Below are 20,341 nucleotides of genomic sequence, written 5' to 3'. Positions count from 1 at the left end.
GTGGGCTTTATTTATTTGTTCTCTGGTAAAAAAAAACATTTAGTTTTTTCTGGTCCAAGAAATTTTTTTAAATATTAGTACAGTTTAGAAATATACTTTCCTCTCTCTATAATTTTTCTAATATATTAATAATGTATTGAACCATTATTTTGTAAATTACCACATTGCTAAAACACTCATGATTTACGTGATTTCAAGTTTAATAGGGAATAATTTTCTGTATATCAAACTTATCAAATAATGTCACATAAGATAGTAAATTCACATAAAATGTTATTTTAGAAAAATTTTTCAATGCTAAAATCTGTGAAAATGGCAATAAAATTTACAGTTTATCCCACGCTGAGTGAATCTCACCTATCACAATGGACATGCAATTTCATGCCTGCCAATTCCTGGTTATCATCTTACTGGGACGTAGGATTGCGAGAGAAATCGTTTGAAATATTTATTTTACGATTAACATGCATGCATATATAGATTAAAGAGTAATACTATACGTATACTGATTATCAAATTACTTGATTTTCTTGAAAACCGCAAAGTATTCCAAGAAAATAAAATGACCAAACTAATAGAAACTTTTAACAATATGTGAAATATTCTTCTCTCTACACAATGATGATTAGTCAAATGTAATTAAAACATTTAAGCATGTTACGTATTCGGTTAAAATTGTTGTACCAATCTAAATAGGAATAATTAATTTGAAAAATGTCCTTAATACAGTTCAATTAGATTATATCGGTTTTAAATCAAACTTAGGATGTATTAAAACTTGATATTAATTTTTAAAATGTTATATGTTATTATCATAGTTTTAATAATTTTATTGACTTAATAATATTAAATACTATTTGATCATTTTCAAGTTCTAGATAACATGATGATTCATTTCACTTGGTTTTGCCACTAACAGCTATTTCGCATAATCAGTTAATAACTTAAAAAAATATATAACACTATATTTTACGACTTGTATTGTCATTTACACAAAAAAGGAATTAACGGGCCATAATTGAAAAATCTAAGAAGATATTAATTTCCATGCATCATATCAAATTTCGAATCACCCTTTAAGGTTTAACATCTTGCATATAAATAAATAGCCCTTCCTTAATTGTATTTCAAATTATGTCTCGTTGTTAAGGTCTGATTAATTGTTTGTCAAAAGGAAAGACAGTTTTAAAGCCTAAAGACAAAACCATTTTCATAAACGAACGTCATTTTACACACCATAAAAGATTACCGAGTCGTTAAACCTTTTTCATTTTGTGCCCTCACGTTTCACATAACTTTCCTTGATGGCGATCTTAACGTACACCTTTATTTTTCTTCTTCGTATAATATATTCGTAAAATCTTTCTTTCTACTTCCTAGATTTAACTGTCAATCGTAATATTTTATTAAATTTAAAGTAGTGTTTTTTATTCATATTAAAATTATTATTACAGATGTTTTCTACTAATTATTATTAGAACCGGAGATCCATGACGTTTTATTAACCGGTAGCAAAAATATTTCTCAATAAACTATTAAAAAAACATACTACTACTTTAGTTTATAAAATTTGAAGAAAAAAAGTATATTACGTTTTGAAATGTATGTCAGTTAAACAGGTCTTTTAAAAATTAAAACAATTCTCTCACTAAATTGATGCATGTACTTAGACTATAATGGTTATCACAAGATATTCGGTTCCTTTTATTTCAACTACAATTGTTCAATTTGTTTACTATTTTGATGTGTATTTCAAATTTGATAAAGCAAAAATACACACTACTGTCAAACTTGTTTTTACTGTAATACTATTTTAAGTAAAACCAAGCCCAACTATATGAATGAGAAAAATGGAATATAAACGACCAGTTTTTACACCGGCGTTGAGTATAACGGGCTCGGGGCAATTTCAGTGGTAATTATACAAACATGTGAGCTACGTTTTGATAACATGCAAAATTAGTATATCAGCAGGATGAGGTTATATGAGCCTAAATGGGATGCAACTTCACCAAATGTGTTTGAACGTTTACCTTATCATAATGGGTATACTGTTTAGACTAGTAATTAGGTATTGCTGGTTAAGTGCTTAGAGTGTGACATACACTAAAACCTAGACATTCCATCCCAATGTTAAACTCGTAGCCAGTTTTTTTAAACAAAATTGTCGTAGTTAATGTGAGCCACCGAAAGATTGTGCTGATCTTAATTACTGATTTCTGTCGAATACACAATCTTTTTTACCAACTCCAATTAATGGAATGACTTATTGTGATCTATAGCAACTGTTATGACCCATCAACTATGTCAGCCACAAAAAATAAAGTAGAAAAAAGAGTTTTAGTGACTAGCGCATTCTGTGACTCGCTCACACAATTACATTCTTATTTAACAAATAAAATGGCTACAGCTGGTCCATATATATGGGATGTCTACTTCAGTATCCAATGTTCAATGTATTTGCTAAAACTTAGGAAGACATTCGAATTACGCACCCGTTGTCGCACAGGAATCGGTCACATGTAACTTCTCATTGTTGGGAGCTAGGAAAAAACAACTAACTTGGCACCAACGATAACTTTATTACTTTCACACTGTTGGTGAATTTTTGTTTAAAATTTTGTACAAGTTCTTATTGTACCACTTTTATCTCAATCGTCAGTGACATAAAGGGGATTTAGCATTATTATCTGCACGATATATAAAATAAGAAAACGAAATACCAAAGAATCTGTTGGAGTATGAATCCGGAGCACACTTGATGAATAAAACATGTCGTGATTTTATCTTGACAATAAATGCCAGATGTCGGAACTGGGGTGGCTTTTATCTGTATCCAATACCTAACTTCCTTGCTGAGCAACTTTGGAACCTTGACTACAAGCATTCCTTAACATTTAAATTGAACCACCCAGCCCTTAGGAATATTTAAACATCAAACTGGCCACTAGTGATGAAATTACCTTAAAAATGTGATTCAAAGTGTAAAGGTAACCCATCTTGCAGCACTGATTATAGTGTATAAAACACATATGACTAAAATGCCACTGTACAAAAATACGATTGTGTTTTTATCGCTATTACCGTTGGGAATAATCTAAATGGTCAACAATAGTTAGTCAAATTCCACTATAATTTATCACAGGTTCAAAAAAAATTGAAATCAGATAGTTCAGGCGGTATTTACATTTAAAAGCCGTTATAGCCATCGTCCGTCAACAAACACAAGTTTAATAGTTAGAGTTAGTACCAGTGTCGATGTTAAACTTTTATTTTGTTACGAGGATATAATTACACTCTGAAGAAGATTCTACAATGTTAATAATTAGACCAATTCATTAACTATAAGGCAAAAACGTAGATTCCACAATAAACTTTGGGTCCCTTAGTTGCCATTGGCTGTATGGGCTATTAATTAACAGCTGTGTCCAGCGAATGTGTTAGTGACTAACACAAGACAACAAGATCACGCCACTCATCCTGCACTTATCTCCATCCATAATTAAAATACCCACATCCGTATGGTCGCCATTTCAAAGTAAATTATTAAAGTACAAGGATGTAAATATTAATTTTAAATATATATAAATATACATTCAATATTAATGATTAAAGAGTACTTACTTGGACCGGCACTCCCTGGTCTGTATGGTAACTCCTCCCCCACACGACCTCGTACAAGGGGTCCAGGGTGACCATGAAGACCACGACCCTGGTTGCCCCTTCACTATCCTCTGTTGAATCATCTGGTGGACCTGGGGACAACAGATGACATCAGCAACAGACGAATGTCTCTGGTAGCCAATAATATATAATAGACGCAATTGAGATTCTTGCAATTCGCCTATTGGCTCTGGTGATGATTGGAGTGTCCAACGAAATCGATCACCACTTAGTGTTATCTGTTGTATAATTGTGTACTTTTAGGCAATTTAATAAATTTTACGATACTGATCATGAATCTATTTAAATACAGAGTGGAGCATTGATAACTATAGGGCTACAACTTATTTTAGATACAAGATGATAAATATTGGAACAATGAATAAATAGCTAGCTGTGCTCGTTAACAAAATTGAACCATGCCGTTTTGAAACATGGCGTTTTGGAATCCTGAACTCCGTGCTTATTAACCGAGGGAGTTTCAAGATATTCGAAAAAATGTCAACACTTTTAAGGACGTCACTTGAAGGATGTTGTCTTCAGGATATAAAATCATGGCTTACCCAGGGCAAAATGGCATAAGATTACCTTTGTTGTAATGTGTTTTTTCCATCTGTTCTGTAAATATTATAGGTTTTGTGCTTGGTGGAAGGAAAAAACAAAGGTGTGCTATTCCCGTTATATGCTGACGTCACCCAGATTATAAACAAAAACCAGCTGATTGTATTGCCATATAAGTATATATTTGTTTTGATTTGATTGTTATTGTATTTATATTTTTTCCTAAGAAACGTCGTTTGAAATCTGAGTGTCGTCAGCATATGACGGGAATAACACACCTATGTTTTTTCCTTCCCCCCATGGGTTGTATGTTATTTATACATTTTATGATTCTTATTGAACCTTCCTGTATTTATTTTCTTAGCATTGCAATTGAAATATTTTCCGCTATTTTTACACATCGGAAGAAGTAGTGGTTTTTCTTATATTTCCCCAAACTTATGTAAGCTCTAAAAATAAATTTTGATTCACTAATTGGAAATTAAAATATAGTGTCTCTAAGGTTTTATTAGTTGACTGTATCATAAACTTCCAACCCGTCGCGGTCGTTGGTTGGACGATGAACTCAGACTAGACTGCGTTTGTTTCGGCTCCGCTTGTTCGTGCTATTTACAGTGGTTATTCTTTTAACAAAAATTGTGAACTCGGCTCATTGTTTGATTTAATACTGTAACAACTATTTGTAAATTTTTAAGAAAATCAAGCCATAATTAACGTAGTTTTCGCAGGTTTTTTTAGTTATTCTATCAAGTTCTAACAGCGGCAAGCGGGGCCAGACAGTTCAAGGTCAACCGGTCTGTCTTATCGTCAAGTGCAGAACGTCATGGCTCCCCCGGAAAAACCCACCACAGTGAAGACCAGGTCAATGAGTGACAGTGACATTTTAAGTTCGTTAAATAGTCGAATGGATGATCTCTTCAAGGAAATACGTGGACTGCGAGAAGATTCTAAATCAATGGAAAAGTCAATTGAGTCAACTCACGAAAAGATTGATGAAGTCAAGGTATTGATCAACGCTCAGCGTGAAGATATTAACAAATGTTTGAACGCAGTTGACGATCTTACACAAGAAAATGTCAATTTACGTCGTGATTTGGAGAAGGTGAAGCAGGAGCTTTGTGAGATTCAGCAATACTCGCGCAGAAATACTCTAGACATACAGGGCATCCCCGAGACCTAGTCAGAGAATGTTATGGAAGTGGTGAAGCAAGTAGCGAATGTTTTGCGATTCGAACTCAGGTCGGAGATGGTGGACGCGGTACACAGACTCGCCGGTGGCAGTGACACTTCGAGGCCGCGGGGCATCATTCTCAAGTTCGTTCGACGCGGTGACTGCGATGAGATGTTACGTCTTGCAAAGGTTAAACGTGGATTTTCGGCATCCGAACTCGGTGTCACCTCTGAGAACAAAGTTTACGTGAATCAGTCTCTCTCGAAGACCCATAGGGAACTACTGTATCTCGCTAAGTGTGCAGCGCGCGATGGACGTGTGAGGTTCGCCTGGTTCGGCAACGGGAAGGTGTTGGTTCGCAAGAGGGACGGACAGCCAGCCATCCATGTTACCTCCAGACAGCAGCTGCAGGACCTGTAGTGAGGATCTACTCTCACCACATTTCCAGTTAATGGTATCTAGTTTAACTTTATTCTATATGTGTTTGTGTATGTTATTAGTTTTTAATATTTTTTCATTTAAATCGTAACGAATAACCATTTTATATACTATCAGAATGTAAGGGGTTTAAAGTCTAAAGTAAATACTCTTTTCAGTAACATCTTAACATTAGAATCAGACATTGTTAGTTTGACAGAAACATGGCTGGATGAATCTGTTTACGACTCGGAGTTATTCCCAGATGGGTGGTCAGTGTTCAGATGTGACGGGAGGGACAGGGTCCGCGGACGGGGGGTATTGGTCGCGGTCAGAGATAATGTTTGGCGTGCTGAACATATGCCTATTATTGTAGACAATGTTAATATTTCAGTATTATGTCTTAAGCTAAGTAACCCTGCTAGTTTTAGTTTCTATCTCTGCGTAGTCTACATACCACCTAACTCAAACATAGCCACTTATAACTCATTTTATCAATCATTGGAAAATAAATTTTTTGTTAATGATAGAATTGTAATAGTTGGAGATTTCAATCTCCCTCTAATTGAAAACAGTAAATTTAACTTTCGAAATGGAGGAGATTTGTATAGATATTTTTACGATTTTTTGCAATTTCATAACTTAAGATTACACAATGACATATTTAACATTAATAATAGAACATTAGATTTAGTAATTAGTAATTTAAGCGGTTTGTTAGTAGAAAAATCCAGTGAAACTTTAGTTCCCGTTGATAATCATCATCCAGTCTTATCTGTGAGTCTTATCTTGTCAAAAGACAAGTGGCGTGTTGTTCCAACCAACGAAGTTAGCTATAGTTTTTCTAGTGTAGATTTTTTAGACTTATATTGGACATTTCAATCAGCCAACTGGAATAGAGTGCTTCAGATAAATAATGTTGACGAGGCAGTTGCTTGTTTTTATGAAATTTTTTATTCTTGTTTGAATCAACATACTCGTGTGCGGAGGCAACGTTATTCTAAATATCCTCTTTGGTACACTAAGGAAATAATAACAATTTTAAAAGAAAAGGAGAAATTCAGAAAGTTATTTAAAACCTCAAATAACGCTATACATTTGGAACACTTTCGTCAGTGCAGATCAACACTTAAGCGTTTAGTTAATCAAAGTTATGATAGTTTCATACGTCGAACGGAAGAGTCACTTGCAGGCAACCCTAAGAAATTTTGGAGTTTTATTAACTCGAAAAAGGTTTCAAAAATTAATCCTTCAGGTCAACGATTCACGTCGGGAAATGACACTTTTGATGATGGTTTGAGTGCGACAGAGGGATTTGCTCGGTATTTTAGTTCAGTTTACGAGCTCGGTGACTCCTTGGACCCACATGTGATTAATGAGTCTCCAGTGATGGTTGGAGTGAATAATTTTAATTTTCGTTCGATTTCTGTTAGCGAAGTTTCCGCTGCGATCCGTAAACTTCCTTTCAAGCGTTCCTATGGCCCCGATTTAATTCCTATTTATATTATTAAAGGTTGTTCAGAATTTGTTGAAAAACCACTTTGTCATATTTTTAATCTATGTTTAGCCGCTAAGACCTTTCCAGATTGTTGGAAGGTCACTAAAATAACCCCAATATTGAAGAAAGGTAATAGATTAGAAATCCCAAATTACAGACCTGTAGCAGTTTTATGTACCCCAGCCAAAGTGTTCGAACTTATTATCTTTGACCACGTCTTTTCTCATATGAAGCAGTACATCAGCCCCCGACAGCATGGCTTCATGCCTGCTCGGTCTATAAATACCAATCTGATCAACTTTGTTAATTTCACTTCCTCTGCAATGGACTCAAGGCTTCAAGTAGATGTCGTTTACACTGACATGTCTAAAGCTTTTGATAAGGTAGACCACTTCCTTCTTTTGAAGAAAATGCATTTTTATGGATTTTCAGCTGATATGATAGGATTTTCCATTTCATATCTCCAGAACAGGCGGCAGTACGTTTCATTTTTAGGTTACAAATCTGATATGTTTCTGGCTCCTTCTGGTGTTCCACAAGGCAGTAATCTAGGGCCGTTATGTTTTAATATATTTATCAATGATTTAGCTTGTATACTAAAAAGTAATTTTCTTATGTACGCAGATGATTTAAAGATTTTCTCTGCCATTAAGTTGTCTTCTGATTGTACACTTCTACAAAATGATCTCGATTTGCTTTATCAATGGTGCTGTCTGAATAAATTAAACTTAAATGTATCTAAATGTTCCACTATGTCCTTTTATAGATCACTAAATCCCACTGTGTTTCCTTATAACATCAATGGTACAATTTTAGAAAGAGTAAAACGTTTTAGGGACTTAGGAGTTATCATGACATCAGACTTGCAGTTTAATGAACATATAGCGAACATGGTTAATAGGTCTTTTAGTACGTTGGGCTTCATAACTAGAACCTGTAAGCTATTCCACGATCCACTTACTTTCTTAACTCTTTATAAGTCACTAGTCAGATCAAAGCTCGAGTTTGCAAGTATAGTGTGGTCACCTCACACATCGTTCTATGTAGAAATGATTGAAAGAGTTCAGAAGCGATTCTTGAGGACTTTGTATTTCAAGGCTTTTGGGGTTCGTGTTTATCCTATTTGGTCAATAGGATATGAAGAGCTTCTACATTTGTTTGAATTCCATCGCTTAGAGGTCAGGAGGAAGGTGGCAAGCCTATGTTTTCTGAAGGGTGTCATGACTGGGTCCGTGGACGATGCTGAGCTCTTGGCCAACGTGCCGTGGCATGTGCCGAGACGCGGTGGTCGCGCTAGTAGGCTACTGTATGTGGATTACGCTAGGACGGTGGGGCACGCGACTTCGCCTATGTTATCAGCGTTCACTTTGATGAATCTTGTATCTGCTCATATTGACTTCACTACTGGACTCAGACAATTTAGGAATAAGTGTTTTGACATTATTTCACAAAATGTTATTTAATAAGAATTTAATCTAGCTATACTGTTGTTATCATACTTTCGTTATCATACTTAATCATTCAACTTTCCTTATTTTTGTAACATGTTTAGGTATTTTATGTACGTGTGTATTTGTGTATATTTCCATATTGTCTCAAATGATCATTTTATCTTATCATCCATATTTGTTCAAATAATGTACTCGACTTGTTTTATTGTTAATTTTATTTTGTAAGGGTTTTTACGGGAGACCAAGTTATTAGCATCGGGTTCCCCTATAACTGGGCTTTTGCCTGTAGGGGCTACCTTTTGCAGGTTTTAATAATTCTGTTTAGATTAAGTAGTAATTTTTTATTTTATTTTGTATAGTCATAATTAGTTTTTATTCTCTTAGTATTAGTTTTACTCACTAGTTTACTTTATTCATTAAGAAATAAAAGAAGGACTATAATTTTTATGCTGTACTGTATATACATTGTTGTCATTCCTGCAATAAAGAGATTTCTATTCTATTCTATTCTATTCTATTCATGACAAAAATATCTGAGAAAGTAAGAGTGTATTTATTTAAGAAAAAACAAACTAACCTTCAGCGTTGAAAAGACACTTAAGACATAATTAAATGCGATATTAGCTGAGTCATGCCCAAAACAATTAAGAGAATATTAAAAGGCATTACTCCTCGCTCTCAACAGTTCCTATTAGCTCGCATTTCGTTGGAATTACACTGAATAGCAATGATTTAGTGCTTTATTAAGTAACTGAAATTGCACTTCAAGATTTATTTACTTAAGCTGTAGAAGTTGCATTTTGAATGAGTTGTATATTCATTTATTTTTTACAAAATTATAATCGGGTGTATCATTTGTTCTATTACATATGTTATTGTTATTGATGACCAATCTCATAGCAAATCTCTACGAGAAAGAGAAAGAGTGTTACAGCTGGCTTTGATAGCTCGGCCGAAACTTAACTCGTATAATCCGATCACGATATTTGCCGCACAGACTTAACTTTACTTCAACTTTCTTTCCATAAGTTTGGTCTCAAGTCGACGTTGAGAGAAGAATCGTCCTGTTACAGTCGTGAGGTAACAGCTGATCACTTTAGTGAAACAGTTAGTCATATTGTTTGAATAAAAAAAATTCTATTGCTTTTTTGTGTTCGAGAAATAAATGCATCGATATAAAATGTTGTTGATGATATACACGGACCCATTGTAAAATTACGAATGGTGCACTATAAAAAAATATTATTTATTTCATCATTTTTTAATATTCCACAGTGCGTCGTTAACACAATTTGTTACATTAACTGTATTGTGTTATAGGCAAGTACTTCCTCAGTACAATTCCACGGCTCCACAGATTGTCTCCCAAGGTCACTGTACAGAATTTGCTGTCTTGTTTGTTCTCTTCTACATAAATATTTATGACACTGTTTTTTAAATATTTCATACATAGTTTACATCACTGTTATTTATATTTATTGTCCTTGTTTTATAAAGTCTCGTATGTTAAATATATTTATATTTTAGTTTGTTATTGTTATTTTATTTTAATATTTATCAATCGTTTTTTAGTTTTGCTAATCGATGAAGTGTTATATAAAATGGCTTTATCAATGTATGATAAAATATTTACTCAAACACATTTCAAATTATCCACCAATCTACAATATTTCTTTGTGCAAAGTGACCAAAAAGCACTATACATAGTTTAACAACTATACTGTTCTTAAACCACTTTTCGTGTTTATATTTCTCTACTCCCAGTAAAGTAAGATTGTACTTCTACTCTCCGTTCTCAATTCAGCAAGTCTCTGCACGTTCGTAGCTCGTCAATACTCTCCGGTTTTATTACTGTTAGCGGTGCTTTCTCCCGTAGTAGCGCTATTTCAAAATGAAATTTCACACTCGACTGGACTAATTTTCTTCGTTTGTAATGGATTTTAAAACGAGTTACCTGATAGTTTGTTTTAGAACGAACTATTTTTATCCATAAAAATGGGTATTATATTATTCGTTAACAGATTTTACCATAGGAGAACTTTATATAGATAAAAAGTTTAACATGTAGCTGTTCCACTTATCCTATAGCTGATTACTACACCAAATAAATAACCTTAACTTAATGAAAACTCATTGAAAAAGTATTCAGATTTTTTTACAAATAATAAGGTGTAACACAAAATTTTAAAAACGATTCTGTGAATGGTAAATAAAAGAAAATGTTGAAGAAGTTAATCTGATTTAAAAGGGTTATTTTAAAGAATTTCAAAGTAAGGTTTAGTGAAGAGGAAAATTATATGAAGCACCTGACTGAAAAGTGACGATCTTTTAGGAGTGATAAATAATGTAAAGTCAGTGTCATTAATCATGGAGCAAGGCTGAATATAATGGATACTTAAAATCTTTTGAAAAATGTTTATCAGAGACGAGTAATAGAAAAAATTCTAACCTTAAGAGTTTTGACAAACTACTGAAAGTTATACAATGCAGGTAAATTATTTTTTTATTTATTTTCCTCAAGGTGTTAACATTGTGAAGTTAAAATCAAATCAAATAATTTATTGAGCCAGAACAATTATCCGTGTATACAAGTTGTATTATCTAGGTCATCAATAAAAGTTGGCTTACATGGTAAGTCTATTTTTCTTTAGGAAAGAGAGAGATCGTATAGCTTGAAGCCTTTTCAAAGTAAAATATTTACCTAACAATCCTGGAAAAATTAATTACCATGGTATTTTCATATAAATTTAATCAAAATATTGTTTTAAAATAAATATCTTTTCTTGTGACACACATTTATAACTAACAGGTTTTATTTTGTCAAATGGTGTAATTATTAGCAATTTTAAAGCAGTATGTCACCAATATTGACAAGCATAATAAATGTGTAGATTGTAAAAAAAACTAAAACATTATTTTAAGCACATATTATATTCATACTATATTATATAATACATACTATATACTATACTATGTTACATACTATAATTATTCTAAGTAGTGGTATGTATATACTAAATTGACGAGAGTACAAAATCAAATTAAACTAAGTCAGACCAGATAGAAGATCTGTGTAAAAACAGTTGATGAAATTAATTTAAAATAAAAAATATTGTTGTATTGTAGTGATAATCGTGCCTACCCTAAAAAAAAAATGAGAAATGGCCATTATTTGATCCGTAATTATTGTGCATTCAAAGGTATCATGTTAATGCATCTCAGCAGTGATCGAAGCAGTTTTTTTTTTCAAAATTTCGCCATTATGTTTTTACACGCCTTATGTTCCCCATTTATCATTGTTTCGTGATGTTATTCATATGTTGTTGTTTATATTTTTCCACTCCATTTATTGTTATTGCATATTACCATGTTAAATTAATCCGTTGCCTGAATCAATTCTTGCATTTGTATAAGTACCTAGTTAAACTTTCACCTCTTTGTTCTTGTTGATTCTCGTTATGTTTGTAATTGTTATTCTGTTACTGTTGTATAATGCTATTTTTTCCAATCATTTTGTTACTGTTATTATATTTTCATGCAAAACAGTGCAATCTGCCAATCTACATATATTATTGTAATAATGGTGTTTCCGTATGAAATAAATAAATTAATTAATGCATGTTTACGTTAAAATATAATTTCTTTAAAAAATACAGTAAGTAAATTGTTTCTTATTTTCATCCTTATTGTAAAACTAATTAACTCTATTTCCATTTTATGTGCTGTATATCCTCAATTTTCCATATATATATAATGCGAGGTTATTAGTAATAATACTCGTATATTAGTAATAAAAGGATATTGTTATCAACGCTTGTACAGATTTAACCTTCCTACATAACATTACAAATCTCTGGAAGATTTTGACGAAATATCTTTTAACTACAGAGTTAAAAGATATTTCGTCTTGTATTGTGTGTGTGTTTTGTATGATGACACAAAAAAGAAAGATAAGACGACATTGTCAAATAAATGTTCCTCCAACTACCTTCCAATTGCGCTGATATTTAATTTCTTTGCAGTTTGCGCAATTGGAAGGTAGTTGGAGGAACATTTATTTGACAATGTCGTCTTATCTTTCTTTTTTGTGTCATCATTACTTATGAAACCACTCGTTGCATAGCAATCAATTAATTCCCATAATATGTTCCCAAGGATACAAATTATTGTTAGTTGTAAAATTTATCATATTAGGGTTTTAGTTTAATAATTAGGTAAAATTAACGATTAATTGACGAATTCATGCACCATAAGAAAGGACCTATTTTTAAACAAATGTTGGAACTTTTAATGAGTTGTATAGCGACCATTACCACAAATAATAAAAAAAACTTTAAAGAAATTGACCCATCATAATTCTTATTTGATTGGACTTCTTTACAATTTCCAAATACTTAAATATTGTCCATACTATATTTAACACTTATATCTAGCAGTAAATGTCTCTCACAGAACGGTGAGATAGGACCATTATTCTTTTGGGCCAATTGAATTATTTAATGGTAGTTAAAGGCTAACAGATATTTGCTCGAATAAAAAGTTTTCTGAATAATAATGCCGATTTTATCCTTAAAATTCAATGGCTTACATAAAAAAGATTCCTCAATTACGTCATCATAGTGGTTCCTGATTAACAATAAAATCACAATATTAGTATTTACTTTGGTGAACACTATGCTGCTGGGTAACAAATGATAGACATTGTAAAACTTTTAAAAATAAACCATAATTATCCGCAATAAAATACATAATCACTGTAAATGATCCAAATAAACTTTATGAAGTACTCATATCTCAGTTTATTTTAAATTCAATCGTAAGTATTTTAAGGTATATTATTAGCTAGCGCTTTATCTTCTTCTTTAGGCGATAGAGGACACTACAAAAAGTACTTAACATTGAACAAGAAGCAAGCTTTGACCACTAAACTTGTATAAGCTGATCACGATCTTTGGTACAACGTTCTACTCAACTCCTACTGTTATTGAGAAGTCAGACTTGAATGATAAATCTATACTTTTGCCATTACCATTACCTCAGCTTGCAACCATGTTAAAATTAAATGCCAGGAAATATAATATAATTTGTATTATAAAAAATTAAAAAAAGATTTCAATAAATTGCTTTGTCCCAGTCAATGAAATTTGTATAGCATTATGATTAATAGTTTTCTTTTTTGTGTAAATCTTTACATAACAATATATTTTCAATGGATTAATAATTTTCAACCAAAGACTTTAAATGAATTACTATGTACAAGTTTAATAGCATAAAATTAAACTGGATATACAGTATATATTTTTTCATAAACTGTAATCATTTTTAAAATCATAGATAGGTAAGGGTATAACAATAAAATAATATCTCTAACCAACCCTACGCCACGCCGGACTAAGTTAGTATTTCCGTGATAGTGCTATCTAAATGTTTGTACATACCGGTTTTATGTTATGGTTTTATGTGTCGAGTTTGTTTTAATGCGTTTTTGACTAGCTGCAAGCTACATATATACTGAGTAATCTTGATTGTTGCACTATTTGAAATTATGTAAAATCAATCATTGATTTAACATTATTATAATAAGAAAACGCGTTTTGTTAATTCTTGTCAAACTAGAGGTGTTAGAGTTGATAACGTATCCCCAAAAAAATGAAATATTCCACGATTCTAAACATATTTATAAAAACAAAGCAGTGTATTAATGTTTTCCTTGATTATCAGGTTGTTGGCATTTTTTTTTTAAATATTTCTAAAGTAAATTACATTACAGTATTTGAAACGTACGTAGTTGTTCGGTTTTAAGTAAGCAAATATTTGAACGAACAGATTCAATATTTTAAATACGTACTACAGCATTATGTCTAAAAATATCATGTCCACAGTTTTTATAATTATAGACAGAGTAAATAATATATTTTAACAGCTTATTTATTACAAATAGTTTTTAATACAGGTTTAATAGACTCGTCTTTTGTAAAATCTGTAGCGAAATTATTTTAATAAAATGTAATTATTTACAGGTGGTTAATACATTCTCACGAACAAAATGTAGCTTTCTTTCATCAAACGAAAGAGTAATTCTTGGCCTCTTGAATGGTGTGAAACCTCAAGAAGCAGAGCACGATCTTCTTTACAACGCCAAGGATTGAGCAAACTTATGTTCGCGATTTTAATTGCTCAAAGACAAAAATCGAGAAATATCCGTGTTCGGATGAATGTTGAATGATGATGAAATTTGTTGATGAAATTTATTTTTTATTTGATATGTCACAAGGGGGGGGGGTACCTTGCTATTAAAAAAAAATATGGGTAGGGGAAAAGGGGGGTTATCTCACAAATTCATGAGCCGATTTTCAATTTTTTTTTACCAAAGATTTTCTTTTTTCATGCTCTTTCATTTGATATGTCACAAGGGGTACCTTGCGATTAAAAAAATTAAGTTCTGGGGAGGGGGGGCGGAAATATCTCACAAGTTTATGAACCGATTTTCAATTTTTTTTATCAAACATTTTCTTTTTTCATGCTCTTGCATTTGATATGTCACAAGGGGTACCTTGCTATTTAAAAAAAAATAAGTTGGCGGCAAGGGGGGAAGGAGGGAATGTGAATGTAACGTAGAATTAAAAAAAATGTGCCCCCTACGGCAATAGATGATTCCCACAAACTGAATATTTCTATCTATTGAGGTTTTTACATAAATAAAGATGCAAGTTAAAAAAAAAATACCCTGTACATATTTAGCACACTTTGTACCATGGCATCGGTATATTAATACATTTTAATAATCAATACTCTAACTTATAAGAAATATTTTTTGTCAATATTAAAAATTAAAATACATGGAACACAATTAGTATATGTTTTATAAACACAATGATTCAACGGAATTTACCTTAAAAATCCTTTTGTTAATTCCAAGAAAACCCTCCGTGTGCAAACTGTAACAGTTTTAGAGAAAAGAAAGAAGTTGAACAGGAAATATTAAAGCCAATCCTGACAAAGCAAAGAAGAACTGTGATTAGAGAAAGTTATATTTCCAACTTCCTGCAAAGTTTTCATGAGTCTGCTAATGATCTATTCGACAAAAAGGTCACAGAAGGTGAAGTCTTTACGAATGTTTTCACAACACTTTGTATTCTTTGGATTGTGAAAACCAGCTTGAACCTCATAAAACAACTATTTCAGCGATATTAAAGTTTGACACTGCAAAATCTGTAAAATTAGCTTTTCGATTTATATCGTAAAAATATATATACGTCATTGTTTGATCCACAATGTAATATGAAAACTAAAGTTTGTGAAGAAATGTTGGTGTCAAACTTCGAATAGAAGGACAAGTGGAAACTTTTAGTACTAGAACTTGTGTTCAGCAGTAAACCAAAGCTTTTTGAAATATGAAAGATTTTTCTTATTAACTAAGCATATTTCACTTAAAATATAACACTACAAAAACAAAATACAATGAAGATAAATTTTGAAAATATTCTTACACAGGGTACAACATGTTTTTAAATATATATACCTATATACTTAAACGGGGTTATTTCTAGCCAAAAATTATAAACCTAGTCAGAAAGGTTACATTATTCAAGTTTGGCCAGCATTTAGACTTATTGTTAACTGGAGGTTTTCCAGGAATAAAGGAGTGTTACTATACATGTTTAACATGTTTTTTCCATTTTCTGGGTGCTGTCAATGGAGTTGCTGGGTATAGTTGGGTCAGCTGAAAATTGGTCTTGATGGTTGAGGCACAAATTGTTTACTTTTTAGATTGTACCAGAGTTTTGTATTCCGATTGTTGTCCAAAAAAGTTGATGTAATATATTCGTTTATAAGCATAACTTAAATGAAAAAGCTACGTTGAAAAAAATCTCTAAATAATCATGAAATGAAAATATTTTAAACATTAATAGAAGTATCGTGTATATACGGCTAGAAATTATTGCTGTCGCATATATAAATTAATTGCACATTTTGTCCACCTAAACTGAGGTATTATACGTTTACTGTTTTAGAAAGCCAGTTCTATTTCGCAATAACAGTAAGAGGTGAGTAGAACGTTGTACCAAAGATCGTGATCAGCTTATACAAGCTTAGCACTGGTCAAGTGGTCAAAGCTGGCTTCTTGTTCAATGTAACCTCTCGATACTGGGGGGTTTTATACCTCAGTAGGATCTTTAATAACCGAAAACTGTGGTGTCCTTTTTCCTTTTTTACGAAGGATCAGCAAGTGGTCTGATTTACCCGTATTTTTCCTGGTAAATTTACGGGTATCCGGTTATATTTTCCCGTATTTACCCGTCATGAATCTCAGAACTGTGCACGGAGTGCGTTAAGCTAAACAGGGTGGTTTTGGAGGTGTAGAGTGAACAGTACTAATAAACTTTAGTGAATGAGGTATACGAACTTACGAACATTGTATGGTCAGAATCCATCGCTCTATCAACTGCACCAAACTATTAAATCACGACAATATAATTTAAAAGTATGTGGTGTAACTAGGTAATGGATGTAATTTATTTCAATTCAAAACCATTATAGCAACCTAATTGAAGGGGGTTAGGTGTAAACAAATAAAATTAAATTGTTCTTGACCAAAATTCATTAAATTCAATTATGTTTTTTATTTCACGGAAGTTGTACTAAGGTTCCAGTAAAAATTGTTGATTCGAAATTAAAGTATGGAATTTAAATACCCCTTTCAAAACGTTCATAAAGTTTTACAAAGTAACCTTTTAAAAAGGAACGGAAATATTCATTAGAGAGCTTGTTAAAACTTTTCAAAAGGTAAATGAATTGTCTTAATAAGATATCTGTTTACCTTGAAATTGCAGAAGCCTGACATATACCTTAAATCTAGCTAGTTTTATGTTTATATTTACTTACAAACTTTGATTCCAATAAATATTACATTTTTGATAGTAGTAAAGTTATGGATTTTCTGACTAATGTTTGCGGTGGTAAATAATTTTTTAAAGTTTTCAATTGTGAAAGTCATTTAGGTTTAAACGAGGATTTCTTGTAGTTTCATAGAATACGAATCATAATTGGGTGATTTAGACGAAAGTGAACTAGTGGGGCCTTGGTGAATCTTGAAACTGAAAGAAATGCTTCCCCATAAACATTCTCATTAAGCTGATGATACGTCCGGTGCGGTAAAGCTCTAGCCTTAAACCTTGGCATAATTTTTACCTTAGTGTCTTTCTTTTACTTGAAAATTTCTTCTAATTAGAAAAATACAAACATGCAACAATGCTTGTAACATTGCATGTAACATGCTTGTACAAACTGAAGCTAGAGAGTTTTAGCATTAATTATGTATACAGATTCATATAGAGGAATAAAGTTAGATAATTAGATATTATTGTAGATTATATAATGTTGATTCTTCTAACACAATTTCTGCAGTTATAAAACAAAATATGTTTTTTTATTTATATAAACCTCTTATATAGCTGATGATGTATCAAAAAGTTCATTCTACTAGTTGTAGTACCTATTCTTTTGAAAAAAATCACATTGATTGATTACTTATAGGAATAATTATTTTCAACAATTTACAATATGTAATAGGCTTTTTAAAAGTTTAGAGAACATGTATCTTAATTGACTAAAGGCTATTACATATTGTAAATTGTTTAAAATAATTATCCTATTAAATATCCTAATTGACTTTAAAGGTCCTCTTCTTCCTTTAAATTATATCCAAAGATGAGTTCGCAATTGCATTATCATGCAAAAGTAAAATTTCACCTAAGATATATTTAGAAGTAGTTTTGAAAAAAAAAATCGTTCCTCGATAAAAGTGCTAAACAAGAAAGTTTTATGATTAATTTTAGCAAGAAAGTTGGAATGAAAGCGTGTACTAGCGTCACTAACAATAGGACTTAATAAATGAAATGTTACAACACTAAACACTTAAAATTTGTGTTTAGGAACGCTTGAACTTTTAAAAACAGTTAACTTAATTTAACTTAATCTAATCTAAGATTTTCCCCATGTTAATAGAAAAATATAATATTACAAAACAAGTGATTCAACAATGTAACCCTATGTTTGTTGAGCAATTTATAAATGCACATATGTTTTACCTTCTTTTTGAATTCGCTAGTGTTTTGTTTGTTTTGTTTGTTTGTTTTGTTTGTGTTTTGTTCAAAGAAATGCTTGATTTGTAAAACACTGTAACTGATTATGCATTTAAATCTAATAATATATTATATTAATTGTATTTAATCAAAATATGACTTTTTCCTACAGTTACCTAACAATGTACATGTTCTCTCACTGATTTGAGAAAGCAAAGTAGCGAATTCGCTCATCAGTGAGACAATGTTAACATTGTCTCACTCTAATTACTTTGTCTCAATCCAGATTTGCAGCGTGAAGGCACGAAATAGTGAGCGCGTAACATGCAGGCAACGTCGTATGCGCGCGAAATACGTTGGCAGCACTGGCTGTAAATCAGCTGGTCAGCTGTTGTACTGTTGTATTTGTCACTTCACATTAAATTTTATATTAAAAGTTCACTTCTGTGTAAAAATAGGTTATGTTTCTTCACCAATTTATTTGTTTAATGGTAACTGTAGGAAAAGTACAATGTGCAACTCGAGTTCAAAGTGCATTTGCCTCACTCGAGAAACCATTCCTCACTCGCCTACGGCTCGTGAGTAAGGATTTCTCTCGAGTGAGTCAATTGCTCACTTTTCTCACTAGTTGCACAAATAACTATTATTATACTCGTAGCATTGTATTTTTAATTAGTATTTGACCTAAGATACTATGTAAAACAGTCAAATTGTACTGAGAGACCTTCGGAAATGAAGTTATTTTTATTTTATTTATTATTTACTCATCTTATAATCAACAAATCTACAGACATTATTAAAAGTTTTAGTAAACAATTTTGAGATTTTTCTGTATCAGTCCTAAAAATACACATAGGCCCTAAGATAGTTAAATCCACTTACTCACCGTGTTGTATGAAAAATAATATTTCGAACTTCTCAATATTTCGTTTAGGTTTATCTTACCTTTGACATTTAAACTTTAAAACCCAAAGCCCTACTAGTAAATATTCAAGTTTTTCTTTTGTATATTGTACCACCTTGTAAATAACTTTATGAACATCCATAAAATATAGGTAATGAGAATTAGCCTTAACTATTTAGTTCCTTATATGGTGTTTTATGTATCAAAATCAGTATTTTGACTTATCTACCTTTTTCACCTACCAATATACTTCCGGAACCTTTAATAGTGTATATTGCATTTTGAACCGATTTTACTATTTTTCCTCTTAATCATTAATGCCTGACAATCTTAAGTTTCTGTAAAATCATGTGCTTACAGATTATCGGTTTATTTACATTTTTAACGATATTTTACCTAATAATATTTACAAAGTGTTTGTAATCTCCAAAACCTTTTAAACGGATTAGTATATTGGATCGGGGACATCATGAAACAATTTTCATACAGGAAAAAGAAAATAAATATCTTAATCTTTTGTCTAATGATAGAAGAGGTATTTAATATTAGCCGATTCCTAGTAACTTGTAAGAAACATGACAAAGACAAGTT

At 31.8% G+C, this 20,341-nt stretch overlaps 1 protein-coding gene across 1 annotated transcript in view; it reads right to left on the bottom strand.

Annotated features, from left to right (window-relative positions):
• The window catches only part of LOC128997372 (thrombospondin type-1 domain-containing protein 4-like), a 368,834-nt gene that overhangs the window by 79,062 nt on the left and 269,431 nt on the right, over positions 1–20,341 (bottom strand). Inside the window, exon 3 of the mRNA XM_054423009.1 lies at positions 3,625–3,755. Coding sequence (XP_054278984.1) covers positions 3,625–3,755 — 131 coding nt within the window. The remainder of the gene's footprint in view (positions 1–3,624; positions 3,756–20,341) is intronic.

This window comes from Macrosteles quadrilineatus, unplaced genomic scaffold, assembly GCF_028750875.1.
Source record: "Macrosteles quadrilineatus isolate MER2022 unplaced genomic scaffold, UCM_ALF_1.0 Scaffold_6__1_contigs__length_79288215, whole genome shotgun sequence".
Lineage (NCBI taxonomy): Eukaryota > Metazoa > Arthropoda > Insecta > Hemiptera > Cicadellidae > Macrosteles > Macrosteles quadrilineatus.
The sequence above is the reverse complement of the archived record's forward strand: the minus strand, read 5'-3'. Positions and strand labels throughout refer to the sequence as shown.